We start from the raw sequence: 24,455 nt of genomic DNA on the forward strand, positions 1-24,455 counted from the left end.
ACCTCATCGGTCAGAACCTGTACCTCATCGGTCAGGACCTGCACCTCATCAGTCAGAACCTGCACCTCATCAGTCAGGACCTGCACCTCATCAGTCAGGACCTGCACCTCATCAGTCAGAACCTGCACCTCATCAGTCAGGACCTGCACCTCATCAGTCAGAACCTGCACCTCATCAGTCAGGACCTGCACCTCATCGGTCAGAACCTGCACCTCATCAGTCAGAACCTGCACCTCATCGGTCAGAACCTGCACCTCATCAGTCAGGACCTGCACCTCATCAGTCAGAACCTGCACCTCATCAGTCAGAACCTGCACCTCATCGGTCAGGACCTGCACCTCATCAGTCAGAACCTGCACCTCATCAGTCAGAACCTGCACCTCATCGGTCAGGACCTGCACCTCATCAGTCAGAACCTGCACCTCATCAGTCAGAACCTGCACCTCATCGGTCAGGACCTGCACCTCATCAGTCAGGACCTGCACCTCATCAGTCAGAACCTGCACCTCATCAGTCAGGACCTGCACCTCATCAGTCAGAACCTGCACCTCATCCGTCAGGACCTGCACCTCATCAGTCAGGACCTGCACCTCATCAGTCAGAACCTGCACCTCATCGGTCAGGACCTGCACCTCATCAGTCAGAACCTGCACCTCATCAGTCAGGACCTGCACCTCATCAGTCAGAACCTGCACCTCATCAGTCAGGACCTGCACCTCATCAGTCAGAACCTGCACCTCATCAGTCAGGACCTGCACCTCATCAGTCAGGACCTGCACCTCATCAGTCAGAACCTGCACCTCATCGGTCAGGACCTGCACCTCATCAGTCAGAACCTGCACCTCATCGGTCAGGACCTGCAGCTCGAGGCCTGAAAATTCAGTTTTCCTTTTCTCTCTGTTTTTGTTCTGCTGACTGTTGAGGCGACATTTAAACTCTGCCACATTGTTAATTGCAATCAGACATAAAAAAGGCCAGACGGCTCATCTGCAAAACTTTACGGGCGTGTTTTAGCACTGTAACATCACCAGCACAATATCTTTTGTGAGTCGGCCCTTGAGACGGAGCAGATAGCAAATGATGTGCAATTCATGGTGCTTCAGTAGCTGCAATCTAATCTTTGTAAATTTGCTCCTGAGTGTATATTGGTGTTCACTGCACACACACAAAATTAAACTGCTGTTTCCGTCCCAGTCACACACACACCTGCATGTTGCGCAGCTGCGACAGTTGTTTGCGCAGCGCGTTGGTGTTCTGCTGCAGGCCTTGTAAGTGGAGCTGCATCTGCAGACGGGACACCGTCACAGGCTGGTTGGCCCCCGAGGGTGGAGGTGGCATCAGGGCCAAGGGAGCAGATGGTGTCAAAGCTGCCCAGTGGAAAAAGCAGGATTTAAATTCAGAGGATGTTCTCTGCGCTTTGTTCTGGGTTCCTTTAAAGCACAGCGGCACTAATAGAAGTTGTCCCAAAACACTGTTGGCAAATCAAAAGGTTTTAAATGAATGCTTGAGGGAGAAATTAAAGAACCGTTCATAGAGCATCAGAGAGAGCTCCATCTTTAGAAGACAAATCCCCAAACAGTCTCATGACCTCAGATATCCATCCAGTAGAAAAACAATTTTGTTTGACTGGATATTGGTTGTTCCAGGATTTGGCAGCAGCAATTCAGGACAAGTTCTATCTGTGCTGTAGGTCAAGGGTGGAGATTACAGTCTTACGTAGACTTAACAATGATGAACAGCATGGAAAGGCTTCAGGGACAAACGGGATCAGCAGTGAAAAACAGCATTTCCACTACATCCAAGTTTCTCATTATAAGAGTCCCCAGACAGCCCAAATGCATGAGTGTTTCCAACTCAGATAATCCTTTGAAATGACGATGAATGCTTCGCTCTGACAGTAATTAGGGTGTTGAGTCACACGCATCATGCAAAATGAGACAGAGGGAAAATAACTACAAGACAATCAATCGATAACGGATTGAGGAGTTGCATTTTAAAGCCACTTCAAAGTCTGGACTCAGCAACACAACAACATGTTGGCTGAAAGTAACATCTCAACCCCTCCAACACCTCCGCAGACGAGGTGACAACTTCCCACTTCAGCTGCACTGTGTGTCCTAGAAACCCTGACCCTGAGATCTGCAGCCACTGGGGGAGTTTCTGAGTATATATAACCATAATTCAGGACGGCTTTAGAGGAGCGTCTGACAGTCGTCGTTACCCAAATGACTTTCTGCTGCCTCACCAGTTAAGAATAATAAGTCCTGTGTTTCACTGCACAAAAACAGTCTGAGTCTATCGGAGTAAAATATACACTAAATATACACCTTGATTGTTCTAATCTAAACAGGACAGAGATAGAGACGTAAACAGTCACTCAGAAAATTCTCTAAAATTACAGCAGAAATAAATGTTCAACAAACAAAACGACTCCAAAGAAAAATCCATTCTAATTTACAGCAGATTAAAAATGCTCACGCTCATCTTTAATTTGACATAAGATGAAATGTTTCCAATGATAATGCTCTTGGATACTTTAAATCTGAGACACAGCAGCTCAAACTCAACACTTTATCTAAAGGAATTAGGAATGCACCGATGGGCCGATACCAGTGTTTAAAATAACACTTTGGCTGATTCTGTTTTTTTGTTCTTGTTGTTTATTTTCTTTTGTTGTTCATCAGTCGTCATTATAAAAGAATAACTGAACTGTTTTAGTCATTCAGTCCTTCACAACCTCTGAATGAGCACAAATTCAATAATACAGATAAATAAAACAACTTTTATTATATCCTTCTTTCACATTAGAAACAGCTTTAAAATTCTTTTCACTATATATAATATATAATTTTCTCTCTACTCTATTTTACATTGTGAAGACATCGACTAATTTCCTTCAAACTGCTGAATTCATTCAAGTTTCTCGATAAAAACTACATTTAAAAGATTAAAATTTACCTTCATCCAATATTTGATTTGTATCATAATGTAACTCAATGAAACCTCCGATAGCTGTGAGCTGCAGCCGCCAGCTGCTAACGGCTAACAGCTAAAGTTAACTAGCTCTCCTTCTGCTGATCTCAACATGAATTTGTTGATCACAATGCAGCATTATCAGGGACACGTTGATTGTGAGTTTACCGCGTCCTTTTGTCCCAAAGTCGTCCTGGGAAGATCCCTGTTCTCTCCCAACTAGGTTACCGGGAACGCCACTCAGTCTCGCAGTATTGTCGCAAACAAATCTCTGCAGCCCGAAAATCATTTTTCCCATAGACCACCACTGTATTAGAGACGTCTGTCAAACTGTTGACGGACCAACTCGAACTGTAAACAAGGTCAATTTTGAATCTGTCTATTATAAAGTTTTGATCCATGGTGGTTTTATATTTATAAAATGTTCCTCAAGCAAAGAGAAGACATTCAAAAACAGGGTTCCCACACATTTTCATGCACAAAATTTCCAAACTTTCCCAGGATTTTTTTTTTTACTTGCCCAATTCATCCACCATTTTTAAACAGATCTGTTTCAAATATAATTTCAGCGAGCTGGCACACATGAAGGGAGAGATGAACCCAGGGAGACAACGACGAAAAGGACTCAAATGGAAACAAAACGTTGTCACATGTTGATGCAAATTAAAACTATATTAAGCTTAAGCTAAAGAAAATAAATTTGCCGTGATGTTACATTACGTGGAGGATTATCCACAGAATATTACTGTACTAGTCCGTACCCATTGAGTGCACAGTTGCCCACGTACAGTTTCACATGGTGTGTGTTTGGGATACAGATCATAGGAAATTGCAGATTAAATAGTCAACTGAACCCATTAAGAAGAGCAATGTATTCAGACAGAGTGTTTGTGAATCTGATAGTACGATTGCTTTATTGAAAGTACAGTAGTACCATTGCCAATAGTGGGATAGTTAGTGGGCTAAAACTGTACATTGGTAGTTGAGGCAGCACGTTGAAAGGCAGATAGTTAAAGTGTTTATATGTTGTATTGACTTCAAAGTGGGGCGCACTGGTAGTTCACATGGGAAAGGTACAGCTAGCCCTTGTTGCAGCAGCATACCATACCATGACTTAGTCATACCAAACATTAGACATTGGTCCACAGGGGGAGCCACAGCGAGAGCTTATAGAAGCTCAGTTTTAGTAAGTTTTCCAACTTTTGCCAAGAGGGAACTTTAGATATTGGTCCCTAGATTATGTTCACCCAGTTTCATGCAGATCGCTCAAACTTCCTAGGAAGAGATCCATTTGAAGTGTTTTTCAAAAAATTCAAAATGGTGGAAAATCTATATAAGCGGAAGTTATGGGTTCTTGAGGCAAATGTGTTCCTCATGAGGAGAGGCATCTCTGTGCAAAGTTTCATGTCTCTACCACATACGGGGCATGAGATATGCCCATTCAAAGTTTGACATTTCAATGGGTTGCTATAGCGCCCCCCTTTGGCCAATTGATGTAATAATTGGCCAATGTTGAATAATTTAATAACATTTCCAGGCCTGGAAAACATAACTGTAAAATTCCATGACTTTTTCAGGTTTTCCCAGACCGTGGGAACCCTGTAAAAATCTGTCATGACGATGTCAGGTTTGACTCCATAAGATTGGTTAGGTGCCATCTTGATATTTGGCATCTTGTTAGTTTTATAAATTGATGGTGCCAATTGGCTGCTAACAGCTAATGCTAACTAGCTCTCTTCCTGACGATGTCAGTACCTCTTAGTTGTTTACAATAAAGCATCATCATGGTGAGTTCCTGTTCGATGGTGAGTTTACTGCATCCTTCTCTCCTGAAGGTATCTGGGGGAAGATCTCTGTTCATTCTGAATATGTTTTCTATTGTCTCAAGCCCTGATTTTTAGCCTGCAAGTGATGTGCAACAACAGAAAAACATCGGCCACTGCTGATGGTGAGTGTCAACTTATGTGCCAACAGGTTGATGGGAGTCAGCAGGGCGAATATTGTCAGGTAAATCAGTGCATCCCTAATTACAAGAACTCTATTCTGCTCTTATTCACCTTTGAAAACATGCAGCTTCATCAAAACACATGCTCAGATGCTCACTGGGCGTTCTGAACATGGATCATCTCGTCATCTCACAACATATTTCTGTTCCAGCATTAATGCAACTCAGATGATTGTTTTACTCACGACAACAGGGAAGGAAGGGACAGTGAAGGACACCTGCTGAGAGGGAGGTAAATCCTTCAGGACGACACACACACACTGTTTGGAAGCTAACAGGGATCCAAATAAAGACTAGAGACCACAGTGGGGTGCACACGGGGGAACAGGTACCAGACACTTCAGGAACACATAGCTACCTTTCTTTTTTTTAGTTCGTCCAGCTAAAACAAGAAGCATGAGCAGCAGTTACACAGCAGCAAAAAGCCGGCACACACACACACAGTATGAAGAAGCTTGCAGAGTCAGCCATTACGATCACATATGAGGCACTTTAAGAATTATGCAGAGAAAATGAAATAGCAGCAGCTCTGTGAGGAAGAAGAGCCAATTTATGTGGCTATCAAACAGGCAGCAGAGGGGAGCAGTGACAGGCAGTGATAGGAAATAGTTTGTCTCTTTTTTTTTTTTTTTTTTTTTTTAGTAGGAAGCACTTACTGTCAGTTCCTGAGCAGTCACTGGCTGACTCAATCTTCTCCCTGGAAGAGGCAAGTGTTACAGTATTTACAGCCAGAACACACCATCGACTTAGCTACTGAGAAGCTATTGATATATGGTGGGAAAATGTGGGAAATATACTGTATGTGCTGCTGGCAGCTTTTTTAAGTGTGTGTGTGTGTGTGTGTGTGTGTGTGTGTGTGTCTGACATCACTTGCTTGTTCACTTACAGCAGTGATTCTCAAAGCAGGGCCTGTGAAAAGTTTTCTGATTCTTTTATTAAAACTATCATGACATAAAATCTTTTTCTTTTTATTAATATTATTTAAAATGATCAGAATCATTGAGTCGAGGACACACCGGGGGACTTAGAGACACTTTGCCGACTGAAACTGAGGAGCACCCACGCTGTTCACACCTTATCAACAAAGTCAGCCCCCATCCACTCTGACACTCGGTGACGTAGAGGGGGATACGGCACTCCACCCTGTCTCCTAAAGCAAGGAACTCAATGGATGTTGTGCTAGTTTCCCCAAGGTCCTTGAAGGCAGTAGGACAACAACAGGCCACGGAAATGGCGGCAATCAAGATTGATAACTGTGTTCTGCACGACAAAGTATGCCTACGCCTCCTCTCTCATGACGGGACAGTAAAACGAAACATGCATGGCGATATGTTTCCATGGTGATGCCGTGTTGTTTACAAGAGATTAGGGACATTAAAGACTAACCATTAACTGGTTAACTGTCGAGAATATTTTTGTGTCTGTGTGAAGACAGACATCGTTACCCTGTGGAAACATAGTGCCCGCCCCTCCGGCCTCCACTGGTTAGCTAGCATTAGCTGCTCTGCACTGTGAACCAGCTGGGTCCGGTGGGAGGAAGGTGGCAACACCACTCATTCAGCGATTACCGCCAGTAACACCATCCTGACCCAACATTGCTGTGGAAAAACTGCGCCCACCCTCCGGTCTCTCCCCTCAGGTCAAGTTAGTGAGTAAGCAGCTTAGTGTTGACAGGCAAACCCCTGTAGCATCACTGTTAGCTGTGTTAGCAGTGTTAGCATGGCCAATGATGCTAACATAGTTAACAATGCTAAAGGGGCTTTGCGGCTCAAAGCGAAGCCACTTACCCACCTGAGGAGACCTGAGGTGTTTGTCCACAGCTACTAGGACCGGCGCTACCAGCGTTACTCGCACGTGAGCAGCACCGCTAGCCAAATTAGCTCCCGTCTGATGCGGATGATATGCAGTTGGGAGAAATTTTCCTCTGGGCCTTTCTACCACAAAGGGATCTCTTGGTTAAAGTCGTGTTTTGGCGGCCAAGGCTAAAGTAAGCTAACCCGTGGAGACTAGAGGGTGGGCAGGGGGCGCTATGTTGACACATGGAAACGCAGGTCCGTGTATTTCGCGGCCATTCATTTTTTGTTTCGAAATAACAAATTGAAACACGGAAAATCAACAATTATCCGTTTTTTGTTTTGAAATGACCAAACGAAAAAGGAAAAAAACGATCCATCTCCCATTTTTTATTTGATAATAAAGAAAATAAAAACGGAAAACGAATCGTTATCCATTATCTGTTATCCGATTTAATTTGGGAATTAAAAAAAAAAACCCTGTGGGAAACTCCTTTCTCTATATTTTGTTCGTTTCTTCTCTGTGACCAGTAAGTTGCATTCATGTGGTGTCGGAATAATCGGAAAAATGACTTTCCGACTGGGAAAATACACATGAACACCCGCTCATGTCGGAAAAACAACTCAGAGATAATTTTGGAACAGGAGTTGCCGACTTGACTGAAATTGACGTCACATTCACAGAAAACTGGCGGACGAAAAGGAAAGTTTGTGTTGTGGTCCTGATTTTCTGTGAAACTGTGTTTGCTGCTATCTGATCCTTCTCTCCCTCTCCCTGCAGAGTGAGTGCCGAGGGGCGGGGCGATCTCTGGGAGCACGGGGCTCCCGGCACACCTGCAGCTCGTTCTGCCTAATTAGCCGGCTTCTTAAGCCACACTCTCTTTGTCTCCAGTGCTGGATTATTCTCTTTGCTCTAGCATTACGCTCGTGCTCTCAGTGATCTCCTGCCTCTCGCCACGTGTTTATGCTCCAGTGTTTGGTCTCCAGGTTCAGTGAGTTTTGTGCCTTGTCACTTTTTGTTGTACTTTTGTTCTTGCTCTTTTTCCCATGTTTATGGTGATTTTCAGTTTAGCCTTTTCTGTTGTTACTTTTCCCTCAGAAAGAGTTTTGGTTGATATTTTGTTTGCTTGTACTTTTCTGTGAACTGATTTTTTGTTGCTACTTTGTAAATAAACTGTTTTTTGAACTTAACTCTGCAACTGGGTCCTGGCTTCCTTGTCTGGCATGTAACAGTTTGGTCCATGGTAATAAAACTTTTTATTAATTCACGTATTGCATATCATTTTTTGCAGATGTGTAATATGGTATGCCGTTAGTTGCTGTCCATGTAGAGTGACCTAGATTAGTTAGAAAAGTTATTTATTAGCATAACATGTCAGATAAAGCAATATTCCAGTAGTTAAAGGAAATGCACATGCTCTGTATGTACATTTCATAGACCACATGAATGCAACTTACTGGGCGCAGAAGAAACGAACAAAAAATAGGGAAAGGAGTTTCCCACAGGGTTTTTTTAAATTCCCAAATTAAATCGGCTAACAGATAACATAACGATTCGTTTTTCTTTTCTTTATTATTAAATAAAAAACGGCAGACGGATCGTTTTTTTCCTTTTTCGTTTGGTCATTTCAAAACAAAAAACAGGTAATGGTTGGTTTTGCATGTTTCAATTTGTTATTTCGAAATGAAAAACAAATGGCTGCGAAGTACATGGACCAACGCAGCTAGCTGACCATCTGTGAGCAAAGCCAACAGAACAGACATTTACATCACAAGACATCAAAATGTCACAACCTCTGAATTCAAAATGCAGCGCTACAGCTAAGTCAACAGAGTCAACAGAGCGCCACACTGAAAGGAAAGGCCTCTTGTGTTCAGAATGAACCCATAAGTTACAGGTTTAATGGTGTAGGGCTGCTGAAGGCACACAACACTGATATTCCTACAAGGAATAAAATATATTAAACTCAAATATTTCCTGTTTATTTTATGGAATTACTCCAGTGGTGTCCAGATCACCTGTGTTTTCTCTTGTGTGAAGGAGCTACAAAACATCTGGTTGTAAATTCCATCGTAGAGGACGGCAAGAAGTAAAAAACATTTTAATCTCTAACAGCAACACTCTCGACATCGACCTTGTTCTCTACCAGTTTCACCAGTTTTACTGTCCCGCTTATATTGAATTCTTCCTGAGACTTCTTCAGGATCATTTTTAACCAAATGTTAAAAAGATTATTAGAATATTATGTCAGTAGTCAGCAAAGTCATATGTAGCAATTAAGGGCTCCAAAATTCAAATTAAAGACTATTCAATGACTTTTAAAGCCTAGTTTGTATAAAAAGGAATTAAAAACACTTTTTAAAGGACCAACTGACGCCCTGGCAAAACAATTTGGAACCTCTGTTCTCCATGATCGACAGCAGTAGGGTTGGGTACCGAAAGTCGGTGCTTATATGGACCCGGTACCTATACGATCGATACCTACCGGACCGAAACAAAACGCATATTATGGTGCCTCCTTTCAGTGCTTTTTTTAATGCTATGTCTCCCTCTATTGGACGTTACACGTAACAGAATCATTCATTCATTCATTCATTCGTTCATTTGTTGAGTATATATTAGTATTTAAAGGCACGCTAAGCACCGTTGGGCGTCACTTCCGTTTACATTCAACAATGTTATCAAACACAACGGAGCTAGATGGGCACCGCCTTCATGTGTGTGTGCTTGCTTTCGCTGGTCTCGCGCTGGCTGGTTGGTGCAGCCTGGATCCAAATGTTTTTGTTGCCATTTGCGGAGCCTGGGCTGCCGACAGAGACCGGACTTTAATAGAGTTAATATTATTGTAATGTTAATTGTTAAGTGTTTTTTTTATTATATTCTAAAACTGTTAACAGAGTTCATATATTTATTTCTAGGTATTTCTAATTTGCCTCAGCAATAAATAAATAAAAACATTGTTTTTATTATAACTTAAAACTGTTAAACAAAACACTCACACACCTCTGAAAGGTGGCTCATTTGTGCCACTTTTCAACCTCCATAAAAAACTCATATTTTGAGGTATCGGTTCAGGCACCGTTTAAGCACCGGTACCATTTTAAAAGTATCGGTTCGGCACCTGTATCAGAAAAAAAACACATGATTCCCAACCCTAGAGAGCAGTGGGCATTAAATTAAGATTCTGGACATGAATGATAATATTTTTCCTGTATCACTGATGCCTACGAGTCATTTTTGGTATGATCACTTTTATTTGGTGTATTTTTCCATTATTCTCTTGTTCTGAAGGCAGTGGAATATGGTATAAATGTTGTACTGGATGTGTTTGATCGTTTGGAGATGTTAAGTATTTATAGTGCCCTGTGTGGAATATGGTCTGTATATAAAGTGTGTTTTCAGTGTGTGTGTGTGTGTGTGTGTGTGTCTTACGGGCTCTCTGCCTCGGGCGCTCTGCTCAGTACTCTCTGCAGCAGCCCGGTCAGGCTCGCTATCTGCTTCTCCATGGCCTCCATACGCTCCCTGGATTCACACACCAGAGATACACAGAATACTTTATCATAATTACATAATGCATAATAAATACTATAAACTGTCCCAGTGCTCCCGCCATGTTCCAACTTTCAAGCTCCATTTGTACGTGGAAGGAATGAAGGAAGTGTGTGTGTGTGACTGGTATCACTTTCATCCCCGCTTCAAGATTCACCGTTGTATCGATAAAACAGCTCACGGATAACGACTCATAGTTTTTAGTATTGACCAGCCAGGATTATAGTTTCACTCTCAACACTACACTGCTGTTAGGAGCACCAGAGGTTGACTCACACCAGCATTTATACATTTCAGACAGAAATCAATTTATTTCATTGGAATTGCCGAATCAGTGAAGTAAATCCACCCTGAGCTTTGGCAGCGGCGAAATCTGACCCATGAGTTTGTACCTTTGACCAACAGCAAACTGTCTTTAAAGTGCTGAGAGCCCAAAACTGAGGAATCAGTCAAATCAATACGGTGACACCAGCCAATCTTATACCACCCTGCTCTGCTGGAGTATAAAGTGCTTTACTGAAAAAGATCTGCAGCCAGCTTTGAGTCAGGAGACGATGGTGCATCTGAATAAACTGTCTAAACTCATCGTTCAAGTTTCTGACAGCTGCACAGCCTGCTAAGTTATGGTGACCACAAGTCCCAGTTTGATTGAGATGGTCATGCTTTGCAGCCGAGTGTCACAAGTCTACATAAAGAGCTCACTCCTTCATTCGTAAAATACTTGGCAGCACAACTGCCGTGTTCTGCACACACTCCAGGAGCACATTTCGGTCGCACATGGTGAAAATGCTGATGTAGAAAATTATACTGAGATGGCCAAACATGAGCAGCAGCTCCAAGTAAGACGTAGCACCATTGTGACCTACTTCACTGAGGCAACACTGGTCACAGCTATGTGAAACAGGCTGCTCAGGAGGGGACCTTTGCCTACCATCTGCCAGAGCTTTTGATCCATGGACTGTGCAGCTGGTCCTGTGTTACAGTGTTATCATACAGTTTTCAAATATACTATGCTTTGGTGGATACTGGGAGATAAAACATAATTTTTCTTCTGCTAAGGCGTTGCCCATGGAGGGAAAGGTGCAACGTGTAGGTGTGCTGAGTGCTGAAATAACCATCACACATCCAGATAAATACGCCTATGGTGTGTGCATAAGTGCATACATGTGCACATGAACATACTTAAAGGTCCAGTGTCTAAGATTTATTTTGTGGCATCTAGTATGAATGAAGACTGCAGATTGCACACAGAAGTATGTGTTGAGAAATACGTCCTACCTTGTCTCCGTTTCATTTCCCAGCAGAGGGGAGCCGAAGCCTCCGGCGCTCCCTCCCTCCCCTCCAGGACCGGCCATCAGGCAGAGCTGCTCTGAGGTGAGACCGAGCGCTGAGCCCTGGCCCCGAGCTTTGGGACTGTCCCCAAACACAGAGGAGGTGACAGAGTCCCTCCTCAAACTCTGCCTCCCAGGGGAGCCCCGGCTGGGCATGGTGCCAGCATAGGACTCCCTCATGTCGGGTATCTTCTGTGGGGAGGAAGGTGGAGGCACCCGCAGCCCCATGGCCAGCATTGATGCAGCGTAGGCGTCGTTATAAAGTGGTCCTCCTGGTCTGTACAGAGCACTGGTCTCCATCAGCTCTCCTTGTAAAGCGGCTGCTGAATAGGAGGTGAGTGAACGCATGGATCCAGCACCTCCTCCTCCTCCTCCTCCTCCTCCTCCGCCTCCTCCACGGCGGTATAAGGAGCCATAAGGGTCTGCTCTGGCTGGCAGAGGGGAGTGAGGCCCTCCTGCGAGACTCAGCCGACTTGTGTCGGGGCCCAGAGAGTAGGGGTCTGCGTAGATGCCGCCTCCTCCTCGTTCGTCTCCCCGCAGCAGCACCATGCTCCTGGATCCTCCCAATTCATCATCAGGCTTCACGTCCCTGCGCTCCAGGATGGCGCTGGAAGAGGCACAGAAGGCCTGCTGGGTGTGATGGGGCTGGTGGAGCTGTGGCTGCTGGTGGGGAGAGGAGTGGTGGGACTGGGAGTGCGGGTGTTGGTGTGGGTGCGGCAGGGAGTGGGTGTGGTGCGGTGGCCCGGCGTAGGAAGAAGGCCTGCCGCCGCTGTAGAGGAGGCGGGCGCGGGACGGCGAGCCTTGAGGGGAGGCAGAGGAAGATGAATGCTGGGAAGACATGGGCGGGTTGCTGAGGCGGCGGTTAGGCGGAGAGTCCTGAGGTGCATACACCATCTCCCTCTATGAACACATAAGAGAACAGATACAGACCTGGGCCTGTCAGGATCAGGTATCTCAGGGCAGGAAATCAGTCCTAACTGGAAAAAGGATATATACATATATATATATATATATATATTATGTTTAAGTTTTAGGATGAGGAGCAAAGGAATTGTAGCAACCTTCTTAAAGGAAAAGTTTGCAACTCTTTTAGTCTGGACCCTGTTGTCACATGTTTTGTGTCTGATGGAAACACCAGTTTTTGTAATTAGTCCAGTACAGAGCAAGAGGGATACAGACAGCAGTGGTGAAACAGACTGCAATGTTAACACTCAGGCATGTTTCAACTGTCAAATTACAGTGTTTTGCCCTGACAGGCTCGGATTGGTATTGTAAGTGTTGGACGACATTATGAAAGGATCCCTACAGAGATAGATCTTTGTGTTCAAGAGTAAGATCCTTTTTGTTTAACCAGGAACCGTCCTGAAAAGGCTATCGCCAAACCCACCAGAATCTGTTTAAAAAAAAAAACAGTAATTTTATCAGCGTAAAACACACTTCATTAAAAGTCTACAGAAACAAATAAAAACTCACAAAACCTGTCTTGGTTTGTCTTTCAACCGTTACAACCATCACCAACTCTGGTTTGGTTGAAATAAACCCTGCGTATAAAACACTGCGTAGGATCAATACTAAAAATGTATGTACGGACAAAAGCCAAAAATGGCGTGCGCAAAAAATATTCGACAACTTTTACAATCAGGCTTCAAGGCTGAATTTTCATGTCATTATGCCACCACGGTGTTCTGTATCAAAGGTACAATTGCAGAATGGGCGGACAGAGTTGTCTCGCCTTTAAGCTGGCATCACAGGAAGTAACAGCGCCGAAACAATGTCTGTAAACAGGACAGCAGGATGGGACCATGGGTGAGATGAGTGTGATGTTCTGACAACGTGTTACATGTGCGACGCATATGCGGGAGATTTAAAAAGTACCTGTTAGCAGTTAGCAGCTAACTCAAAGAAGAACAGTGGCCGAAAATGTCCACAAATTGGGAAAACAATGAGGTCCGGAAGCTCCTAACCTTCCAAGAGGAGAATGAGATCAAACGCCAAATCACAGACAGTAAATGATGGTTTGGTTGAAATAAACCCTCAATACACCCAGTTAGATGTGAAATGATGCTGGCTATATACACGTTAAAATGACTGTTTATTTAAATGGAGTCTGGTGGGTTTGGCAGTAGAGATTTCGGGGCTGCTTCTGGTTAAAAAAAAGAAAAAAAAGATCTTGCTATTTAACAAAAAGGTCTATCTGTGTAGGGATCCTCTCTATAACACTTACAGTAACAATCTGAGCCTGTCAGTGGCAAAAATGAGCACTTTAGGGGACGTATGTTGATGGTGCATAAATGTGGTAACGTTGCAGCCTTGTTCGCCACTGCTGGCTGCAGCCCTCTTGCTCAGTACTGGACCAGTTTAAAAAATAGCTGAGAGGAGGGTCCAGGATAAAAATACTGAAGTGACTCTTTACCTTAAAATATTTTTCTGCCTATTTATAAATTCGGTGGCAGGAGAGATGTTTGTTGATGACAATGAGCTCAGTAAAAGATCAATAAGTTTGGCAGTAACAAATCAAACTGATTGTTTTTTGGCTCCTGTTTATCTGATAACTACTAGATGAGACATTTCCTCGACCTGCGAGAGCACATGACTGAAAGGAAGTGCTCACAGCTGGTCCACAGCGCTCACGTGTGTGTGCTTGCACGAGACCGTGAGACATGGGCACCGCCTTCATGTGAGTTCACGTGCTTTCGCTGGTCTCACGCGGTGCACAGAGAGGCAGTCAGAGCTACAGGCTACAATGAGGCTAAAAACAGAGTTCAAATGAGGTTTTTCCAAACAACTTTTTATGTCGGGGCTTCAGGACACTTGGATCACTACGGACGAGCAGTATGGAGATATTTTGTGGTTTCAATGATGTGTTTTTGGACGTTTGAATCTGGGGCGCCGTCAGCCTCCATTAGGTGGAGTTGTGTTGCTACCTCCTCTCCCCTTGGATCTCTGCAAGTGATGTGAGGACTCTAAAACTTCACCTGAGCCTCCCTCGGCATATGGGTGAGGATATAATGGCTGGATTTACATTTTTGGGTGCACTATCCCTTTAAAGCCAATTTGACCATAGAATTCCAACTTCCAGGTCCGTCACATGACGCCATCAGGCCCAACAAGACATTTTACCATGTACTTACACTGTGAAAGAGACATCTGTAAATCAGTGGATAAATGTTTTTGGGCGTCACAAGCCCGATGATTTGATCCATTCAGTCCAATGACATTTTGAAAGTCTTGAAGAGCTGCACGATTGAATTATTCAATTGCTATTTAAGTTAGCGAAGGGCTAATACAAGTTAGCCGCTTGAACGCTTAAGTCTCTGGTGCACCTTCTGTATGGGCTGCACCATGTGGACGATCAGGGCAACTTCATACCGCCGTAATCAAGCTTTTTTTGACTTCATGTGCCACTGATTAACTTTGATAGTATTGAATGAGGACCTGCCTCCATCTCTGTATCCAAGTCTCTTAATACATCCATGCCTCAGTCTCATGACGTTCCACTCAGAGTGTCTGTTCCAGTTTAGAGAATTTTACACTGGCACCAACCTTACAGCTGAGTGTGTCGTAACAGCAACACCACTCACTGGAAGTGTTTTTAGTCTCATTGCAGTTCCTACAGTAGAAGTGACTCTGAGTTGCTTGGTGAATATGGACCTTAATGACACTGTACATGTAGTGAAACATGGCCTGGCAACTAGTCAGTTAAAAAAATCTTTAAGATGCAGCTTCCTGTAACATTTTACAGTAATTCATAGATGCAGTTTGAAGATTGACAGGAAAGACTCCAAATTGCCCCCTTAAGTGCGTTCTGAGTTGCACTTGATAGCTTATTGATGGACTGAGCATGAAGGATGATCTTTTTGCATCAATCCCAAAATGTCAGCGAGAAAGGCAAAACAAAGCAGAGCAGGACGCAGAGTGTGAGTGAAATCCCGTGTTGGAGGGTTCCAGCCAAGAGTAATAGATACAGCAAGCAAACACAAAGGAAGACAACACTGTAATTGCTTATGACGCACAAAGCTATCTCCTGGAGACGATGCAAATTGAAAAACCAATATTTCCACATAATAACCCTCAGGCCTCTTACAACAACACCCTGTGGACAGCCTCGCAGCAGACTAATGACTCTAGTGCCATCATCTTCCATCTTGTAGCTTAGCAACAGACTCGCATCGACACCGTCCTTTAACTGGAGACACACAGACACTTTATTGCACCTCCAAGACCCCCTGAAGTCACAAGGCGTCTATCGCAGGTACGCTACCAAAAGGTCTGTCCCGTGGTGCTCTTCAAAACTGTCCTTTTCTTCCCGCTGAGGAAAATCTGCCAATCAATCTCATCCTTAACCACAGTGTGTCCTCCAGACTGAGGCTGGGATGGACTTCAGTAATCCTGGTCATGCTTTGTGGGCTGCAATCAGGGAATAATCTTGGCCCTGCTGGCTGGGGCTCAATAAGCTCTCTCTCTCACACACACACACACACACACACACACACACACACACACACACACACACACACACACGTCCTGGTCACTCACCTTGGTAATGCCAGAAGCTGCAATGTACCTCAGACACATAAAACTCAAGGTAAGCCTGCTGGTTTGATAAGGCTGTAAAACGCCAGGAAGGTTTCAGAGCCGAGCACAACCTGAACACAACGACCGACCCTCATGGGAGAGACAAACGGCTGACCTCCAAAACATTAGCGGGCAGCTGCGAATCATGCAAATCAGCAGGCAGAAAAGCAATCCCACACACACACACACACACACACACACACACATACAAGCATAGCAGCATGTAAACAAAAGGCCCCGGGGTGTTTGAGTGACAGCAACAAAAAAACGTGTCAAAAACGTCCTGCTGTCGAACAACACCCGCTTCAACTCAGCTGCTTAACATGCAAATTCATTTGGTGCACTGCATATGTCTGCTCCTCTGTAATGTAATTGATCTAGTTTATAATTTATTTTATTCTATAAAAGCAGCATTCTCTAACACTTTAAATTACCGCTTCCTCATTTCCATAATCAGGCTGTAATTAGGCGGCAATAAAATGCGAGGTCTCGTGCAGAAAACACTCACACTGCAGAAGTGAATGACATCAGGCACCCCGTCTGTCTGTCTGTCTGTCTGTCTGAAATGCATATAGCATACATAATCATGCTAATCAGGCTGATGCTACGTTTAATTTGCGAGCAGCTGACAGATGAATTAAGATAAATCCTATTGTTGCTCATCAATGAGAGCTCAGTGACTGAACAGGAGGGATGTCACAGGTACAAAGATGGAGGAGGATAAAAAAGCAGTTTCTAAATTCATGTAACAGCTCTTACATCTCAGAACAGTGTTGCTCCCACCTGCACATTCTGGTGATAGTGCTTGTGTTATAGCAGAATACAGTGAGTTCAGGTTGAGCAATTAGACACACGTATCCACTGGCCGGTTGTTGTTTTTTTTGGGGGCAATTTTGTGATTTTATTTGCTAATTAAATACTCTGCCTCCAAAGAACAAGTCAGAGCTGCTGCTCAGAGGGCAGAGAGAGAGAGAGAGATGGCGGAGAAAAAACAATCAATCAATTATTTATTTCACATGGAATCAAAGTGAAACTCCAGTGAAATACGATCTCGTCAGCGTCTTTGACTCGTGCTCTGTAGTTTAGTCCTCGTCCTACAACGTTGGCTGCTGCTTTATAATTCACCATGTTTCCAGACTGGCTGCAGCGTGTGTGTTTATGGCTCCCTGGATGATTCTGGTGATCAATGGTTTTGGTTTTGTGGTTGTGGTGTGATTTCACTGTAGTTCTGGGGAGAGCTGCTGCTGTTGTTTCACAGACTAAATCTACCACTGACTCGGTGACGTCATGGATAGCATCGGTGCCGCTGACAGTGGTGTCCTTGAACATGCTCCAGACTCTGATTGGCATAAACATACATTTTAAAGGGAAAAAATCGTATCAAGTGAAGCAGTAAATAAAAAGGCAGAGTGTGATTTTACTGAGATGAACTATATGTTGTTGTGTCGGTTGTCTCTAACATATCTTCCTGCATCTATGACGCTGACACTGTTTTGTCCAAGCAGATGCTGTATTTTAGTCTGGTCAGAGAGTGAATCAAAATCTTATTGTTATCTTCTCTTGGACAACAGTCTTATATTGTTTACATTCAGTTTTTGTGAAGAACTTTGGGTAACACTTTACTTGAAGGTATTTGGCGTCTGACTTCCGGCAGACGGCGATACAGCCTCTGGGGACAGACCCCCGACTTTTGGCATTCCTGTTTGATTTGGGTGGAGGAGGCGAATTTCTGTTTCCGACTTCCGTTTATATATAAGAAAATATGCTGAACCATTGCGATGGATTCAGAGTTTGCAGTGACGCCAATTGTGTCCGGCTTGTTAGTTCACCGAACGGACGATGAAAATGTGGCCTTAGCCATGTTTAAAATGACCTGTTGAAGTGAAAAAACGAGTACTGACGGGAACAGACGAGTGGAGTCGATGTTTAACTGGCACAGAGAGCGCAGGAGAAATGCACTGCCTGTGTGGACAGTCAAGCGCCTGACTTCCGTGGCACTAACGCGCTCGGTGTGTCCTTAGTGTTAATTATAACAGCCAACTTATTGAAAAATGCCGGGTTTAAATCAGGCTCGGGCCGTTAATTACAGTTAATTGGCTGGGCCAGGCCGGTCCCGGACATAATGTGCACAGGCTCGGGCCGGGTCGGGCTGGATTTTTTGGGCCCGATCTAAGCTCTAGTCTGTATATAGAGACTAACATAAGAGTGACATGACACTGTCATGAACCTGTCATAAACATGATGTACATGTCATAAATGTTTATCACTGCTGTCATTAAGTGTCATTTGTTTTTTGTAATGACAAGTTGACATAGTTTGGGTTGTCTCGATTATGACAACTTGACATTAGGCCCGTTTCCACTGAAGAAGTTCCTGGTACTATTTGGGGGGCAGGAACTACTACAGGAACGTCCTCTCGCTCGGCCCTCTCAACCGCCGTGTCTCCACTGAGAGAGCAGAGTATGAGGAAGGTTCCTGTAAAGTTACCGGGCTCTGGATGTGACGTAATTGTTGCACAACCATTTTGACCGGGGCGACGTAGTGGCGTAGGGACGCCGTTAGCTATTAGGCATTAGCGGTGTCTGTAATAACTCTGGTCACGGTCCATGAAAAAAATATTTTCTCCAGCAGATGTCTTAGTTACAACATGATTGAGCTAACTGGAGTAGTTTCATGTCGTATCCGACAACGGGAGGCTTTTAACAGATGACGTCCTGATGTTAGCTTTGCTGCTGCTGTTAGCTGTCCCTGTCAGCTGATGCTTTCTAGACATTGTGATTTCCCAAAACTGAATAAATTCCACACAAAGCAACACAAAACTGCTTTGCTAGCTCAATCATGTTGTAACTAAGATATCTGCTGGAAAAAATATTTTTTTCATGGACCGTTTACTGAGTTTGTTTACATGGCGGCGGAAGCTATATGAACGAGCTAACCCTCGTCTCGAGTTTTAAAAATTCCGGCTATTTTGTTGCTTTCTGTTGACGTCACATCCCTCCTTGAGTATATCCAGTCAGCACCAAGTAATCCCCAAGCCCCAGCCAAGAGTTTCTCAGGGCTGTTCTGAGTACCTACCCCAAGGCAGGGACTTGTTTAGCCCCTGTAAAAGTTCCGGAACTCTGTCCTTCGGTGGAGACACGCACCAACGGCCCCGGCCCCGTAAAATTACCCCGAAGTTCCTGCGGTGGAAACGGGCCTATTAATCAAAGTGACATTACCAGAAGATGTCTTTGTAATGACAAGCTGACATTGACAAGAAATGCACCTCTTTTTGTGTTAATGACAAACTGACATAATGATTATTATTGTTATGACAAAGACAACTTCTGGTAATGTCACTTTAATCAATGTCAAGTTGTCATAATCAAGACAACCCAAACAATGTCAACTTGTCATTACAAAAACCAGATGACACTTAATGACAGCAGTCATAAACGTTCACGACATGTACATAATGTTCATGACAGGTTCATGACAGTGTCATGTCATAGTTATGTAGATACCTTCAAGTAAAGTGTTACTGAACGTTGTCCTGCTGTCTTCATATGTGCTGCACTGTAGCAGGAAATGCTGCTCTGAGGACAGAGCTGACACAGCCTGTCGTCTCCGGGCAGTCAGGTCTGCCTGCGTCTTTGTTTACATAGCTCGAGCTCAACAAGATGGCCGCATGGTCGCTCTGTTGAACTCGTACAGCACCACTCTGCAGCCGCCTTTGAACCAGCAGCGCCCCCAGTAATCTTGTTGGTCCACCAAAACCAAAAGCCAAAACTGAGTTTCAGAAATGCAAATTTAGATTTGAGGAAGTTACTGATGCTGCTTAGCATATAGAACAGTTGAAAACTTTGTCAATATGAGTTAGAGTAAGAGTTAAGGAATCGCATACTAATATACTTTGGTTCCTTATTTATAGTTCATATTACTATCTAATGTGCAAAGACTGAAACTGTTACATGATCCATACTTGTTGGGCGATTCATTGTTCTTCGAGGCTGGCTTTCCTTTTCCTTGAAAAGACAAATTTATATTTGAAGGAGCACATTTATCCTAAGGAACAAAACATTTACTGGGAACAAGCGCTCTCAAGTTCAGGGGAGACTCATGGCTTCCCAGTTGAACCAGTTTTCATTCAGATATCTTGAGCTGAGAGTTCAAGGAACCATTTTGAAAATGGCCAGCGTTATCTAGCCGCCTCCCTGACAAGCTGAGCAGACCTGGTTGGTACCAGTGAGTAAGATACCACTACTTTCACACTAGCTTAAAAAGTGAGCACTCCACAGCCTCTTAAAGACACTAATATCAGCCTCCAACTATTTTCACCAGGAGGGGCCAATGAGGAGGGCAGCAATTACGTAGCCCTCCCTTGGGGGCACCACTGTCCTGAGAGCCGTATAATGGACTGTACTTCTCGTCTTCTGACCACTCAAAGCACATTTTTACACAACATGCCACATTCACCCATTTACACAGGATTTAGCCACGTTTTCCAGAAACAAAGGAAATCTCAGTTCTCAATATCTCATTGGGAACTGATGCGGACATGGAGGTCGTTCAGTTTATTGTTCGATGCTTGTACAGTGGCTGGCAGGATGCTGGCTTGGCACAAAGATGCATGTGACCGGGTTCACATCCGTTGTTTGAGTCCTCCACACTTTCCATGTCATGTCAGCGTAGCTAAGGATGCAGAGACGGCCTTGTTCGTCAGTGTGGTGGGGTTTGCAGCTGCTGCTATCTTCTCCATCTTTGCCTTGATGTTTACTGACGTTCACATTTGAAAACATCGACCTGGCGTGCTGTCAGAGTCACAGGAGGAGAGTTTCTTCACCCCGATGAGTGACTCACAGCCACACACCCGTCCAACACCAAAAAGCACCACAACGCTTGCAACATGGACTTGAGAGCATAAATTTAAAGCAAACTTAGTGGAGCTGATGAAGAGGCGACTAGAAACGTCCACGTCTGTGTCACGTACCAAGACTTGTACTACAACAACCAACCTCAGTCCTCAGATGAACTGGACCTCAGTTTATCATCTCGGAATAGTGTTTATGCAGCTTTACAGTCTGCTGGCATCCAGCACAGTCAGCACCGCTGATGTGAAGGACTGGCGATGGTCCAGGAACAATAGTGCTGGAGTAAGGAAGGTCACATGACTCACTCGTACTCAGAGAGTGGATGAGACGAACTTCTGCCTGGACACATTATGTAATGCAAACTAGTGTTTGTAAACACACACAGAAATAATATCAGTGATATGTGGGAGATGAAAACCAGCGTGTGGGCGAATAAATAACAATTTTCAAGGGGAATTACAGAGTGTATTATTCGTGGGATGATTTGGTTGGCTGCTATCTGCCACTGCCAGAAGAGACAAGTGTTTGTCTCGCTTCCTAATCTATGAGTCATAAGCCAGCTGCACAGAGAATGAATTGGTAATGAAGGAAAAGGTGACTGTGACTGAAGCGGGATCATTTTCTCTGCATCGGTTTACATTTTGGCACCACAATAAATACAAAGCTAATGTGGATGAAAAGTCTCGAATACTGTAAAAAACGTCTTCAGTCATTCTCTTGTCTCTGGACTTTCCTACATCACTCAAAGACCTTGTAAACTCTTACAATTAGGGAAACTCAGTGATTCAGAAAATCATTTTTGCAGCCGCACAAAGATGGAGGAATAAAATGCCACACTTACCCGCAGGTCTCCGTTAGCCAGGTGTGGGTGTTGGTGTCCGGGGTAGGTGCCGTAAATTGGCTCCTTGCAGTAAATCTTAATAACGCAGCGGTCCTGGACGTCCCGCGGGTCCTCCAGCTCGTAGAAGACGTTACGGGTCTCATCTTTGATCAACAGAGCTGTGCTGGGAGACCTGAACATCGATTATCATCAAAACACAAACACTGATAAATAGTCCACACTAAGACAATTTCAGCTCCTATTACCAGCTCACAATCAGTGATGTACATTCGTTTACAGACGATGAGGGGGAACTGGAAGATCTTTAAACTGCATGAGACGCTCGTAATGAGAGAATCAACTGGACTCAGTCTCATATTGAATTCATCAGAAGTTTAATATTCAGTGGGTCTGGAGTTAAGAGACTCCTGCTGACAATAACAATATGGATTTAAACGTATCACTGAGCAGATTATACAGATTATCTATAATCAACACCGTGATGAAAAAGTCTAACGATTTTTCCACCCAATTGTTGAAAAACATTGCCGTCCCTTACAGAAGCGTGTTGAGGAATATCAAATACTGAGACTGAAATCAGTGGTGTTTATTTTGTCTTAAGAACTTCACCACCAAAAAGAAGACATTTGAATTTATTTTCCTGCAGTGACAGCACCGCCTGCATGAAGGCCTTTGCACACTGAGTCTGTTTTTAATCCCTCATCCAAAGAAAGGCGTTACACACAGAAACCTCTCGCAATACGAGACAAAATGAAAAGATGCTCTCCAATGGAGGTACCTATGTGGCTGTCATCACTCCCCCATCTGTCATCCTTCTCTGTCCTCCACATTCTGTGTGCGGTCGTGCTCCTCCTCTTCATCATCATCATCCACCTGAATATAACTATCTGCCCTGTTGAAAGTAGCTGTCTGAGTAATGAAATGATTCTATGCCCATTGTTCCTCTGTCTCGTCACAGCTGTGTCCCAGCGTCACAGTTTCTTCACTGATTGTTGGACAAACGTCTCTAACGGCTCTGACGGAGGTGGAAAACATAAAATCAAACCTCTTCCGAAAGTTTTAATGACGGATGAAAGTTTCGGACTTGACACAATCAGACGTGCGACAATTACGGACAAAAAAAAACAGACTGTGTGCAAAGGCCTTTAGTGTTATACAATAGAACGAGTTCATGTAGAAAGCATTTGCTCTTTGAACGAATCAATCATGCCCATGTTCTATGATCTTTTTGACCTGGTTTTACTGCATATGTTGCACTCCAATGATATGATGTAATATGACGCCACCACTAGTTAGCCTACCCTGCTAGCTTCCACTGCCCAAGTGAAGTAAAAACGTTATCGCACATGGGTCCTCCCAAATACTGAATGTTACAAAGGGGACAGGAAGACAACATCCATAATTCCTGAGTTACACTAAATAGGCTTCTCAAATATGAAAAAAGCCTTTTGTATCAGCATTTCTTAGATTTAGAGGACCATAAAAAATGCTCACTCAGAGGCTCAAAGCTTCGACTCTGTTTCCACAAATACGTCCAGGAATGCTTTTATTCTCTATTAAACAGTAAAACTGTGTACAATAGCTGCAGGTTATATTTCATGCATTAATAATGAGGAGGACTCAGATTTCAGTTTGACTTTCATTTGTTATTTCAACATGATTTCTGAGCTCTGACACTGAGAGTTTCTGCAGGTCCACTCGTGGCCTGAAAGAGACAATTTCACACCTCCTTTGGCTTTATTGATTTTTATCTGTTTGTTTCCTGCTTTCATTCTCCATCTGTTTACAAAACATATTACTTCTCTAAGTGTGTCTGAGGATGAAAATGAAACATGTCACTTACACTACTCACCCTGTGATTGATTTAATAAAACCTGCAGCGCTGCAGATGTTTAAAATAACATCTCGGCCAATCAATGAGCATGTAGACGCTTCAATGACCTGTGTACTTACGTATATTTACACACACATCCAGACGTACCTGAGCATGGCCATGGTGAGCCTCTGGGGGAACATGTGCACAATGAGCGCCCTCAGAGTATCCAGGCTGGTCAGCTCGTGGGTCAGGTGCACCCGGCGAGTCTCCTCCCCAAGCTGGAGGAACAAGATCCCTGCATTTATGGATGGGGAGGAGCAATGAGGGAGATCCACGATGGTTGAAGGGGGGGTGATGGAGTTTAGAGTCAGGGGTGAAAACAGAGAGCGGGGGCAAAATTTTCACCTCAAAATATTTGCTTTGCAACAGGATGGTGCTGCTTTGACATCAGCTAAACCTGCAAAAATAAGACGAAAAGAAATCGCACAATCCTCAAAGTGCACGCAAAGGGTGTAACACTCCCCCAACTAAATAGTGTATAATACATACATTTGGCGCAGAATAAGCCCCTTTCGAAAATATATAAATAGAAAAATAAAAAACAAAATAATGATGCCTGAATTCAGACCAAAGATTTGCGGTGAGGCGACTTGAAACAGGCAACTACTTGTAATGTGCCGTTCTGCAACGTTCTAACAACCTGCCTGTTGTCACCAAGTCA

The 24,455-nt window shown here is 43.9% G+C and overlaps 1 protein-coding gene across 15 annotated transcripts in view; it reads right to left on the bottom strand.

The window, feature by feature from the left end:
• Positions 1 to 24,455, bottom strand: part of srcin1b (SRC kinase signaling inhibitor 1b) — a 179,820-nt gene that overhangs the window by 37,884 nt on the left and 117,481 nt on the right. For 9 of the 15 annotated variants that reach the window (XM_033611285.2, XM_078163485.1, XM_078163489.1 and 6 more), the window contains 7 exons: positions 23,900 to 24,029; positions 21,919 to 22,090; positions 11,600 to 12,552; positions 10,205 to 10,294; positions 5,635 to 5,675; positions 5,337 to 5,360; positions 1,207 to 1,367 (listed from right to left, as the gene is read on the bottom strand). In XM_033611285.2, the coding sequence (XP_033467176.2) occupies positions 1,207 to 1,367; positions 5,337 to 5,360; positions 5,635 to 5,675; positions 10,205 to 10,294; positions 11,600 to 12,552; positions 21,919 to 22,090; positions 23,900 to 24,029 (1,571 nt within the window). The remainder of the gene's footprint in view (positions 1 to 1,206; positions 1,368 to 5,336; positions 5,361 to 5,634; positions 5,676 to 10,204; positions 10,295 to 11,599; positions 12,553 to 21,918; positions 22,091 to 23,899; positions 24,030 to 24,455) is intronic. The other 6 variants (XM_078163490.1, XM_078163486.1, XM_078163488.1 and 3 more) reach the window with 1 other exon arrangement.

The sequence above is a fragment of the Epinephelus lanceolatus genome, chromosome 21 (assembly GCF_041903045.1).
Source record: "Epinephelus lanceolatus isolate andai-2023 chromosome 21, ASM4190304v1, whole genome shotgun sequence".
In the NCBI taxonomy this organism is placed as follows: domain Eukaryota; kingdom Metazoa; phylum Chordata; class Actinopteri; order Perciformes; family Serranidae; genus Epinephelus; species Epinephelus lanceolatus.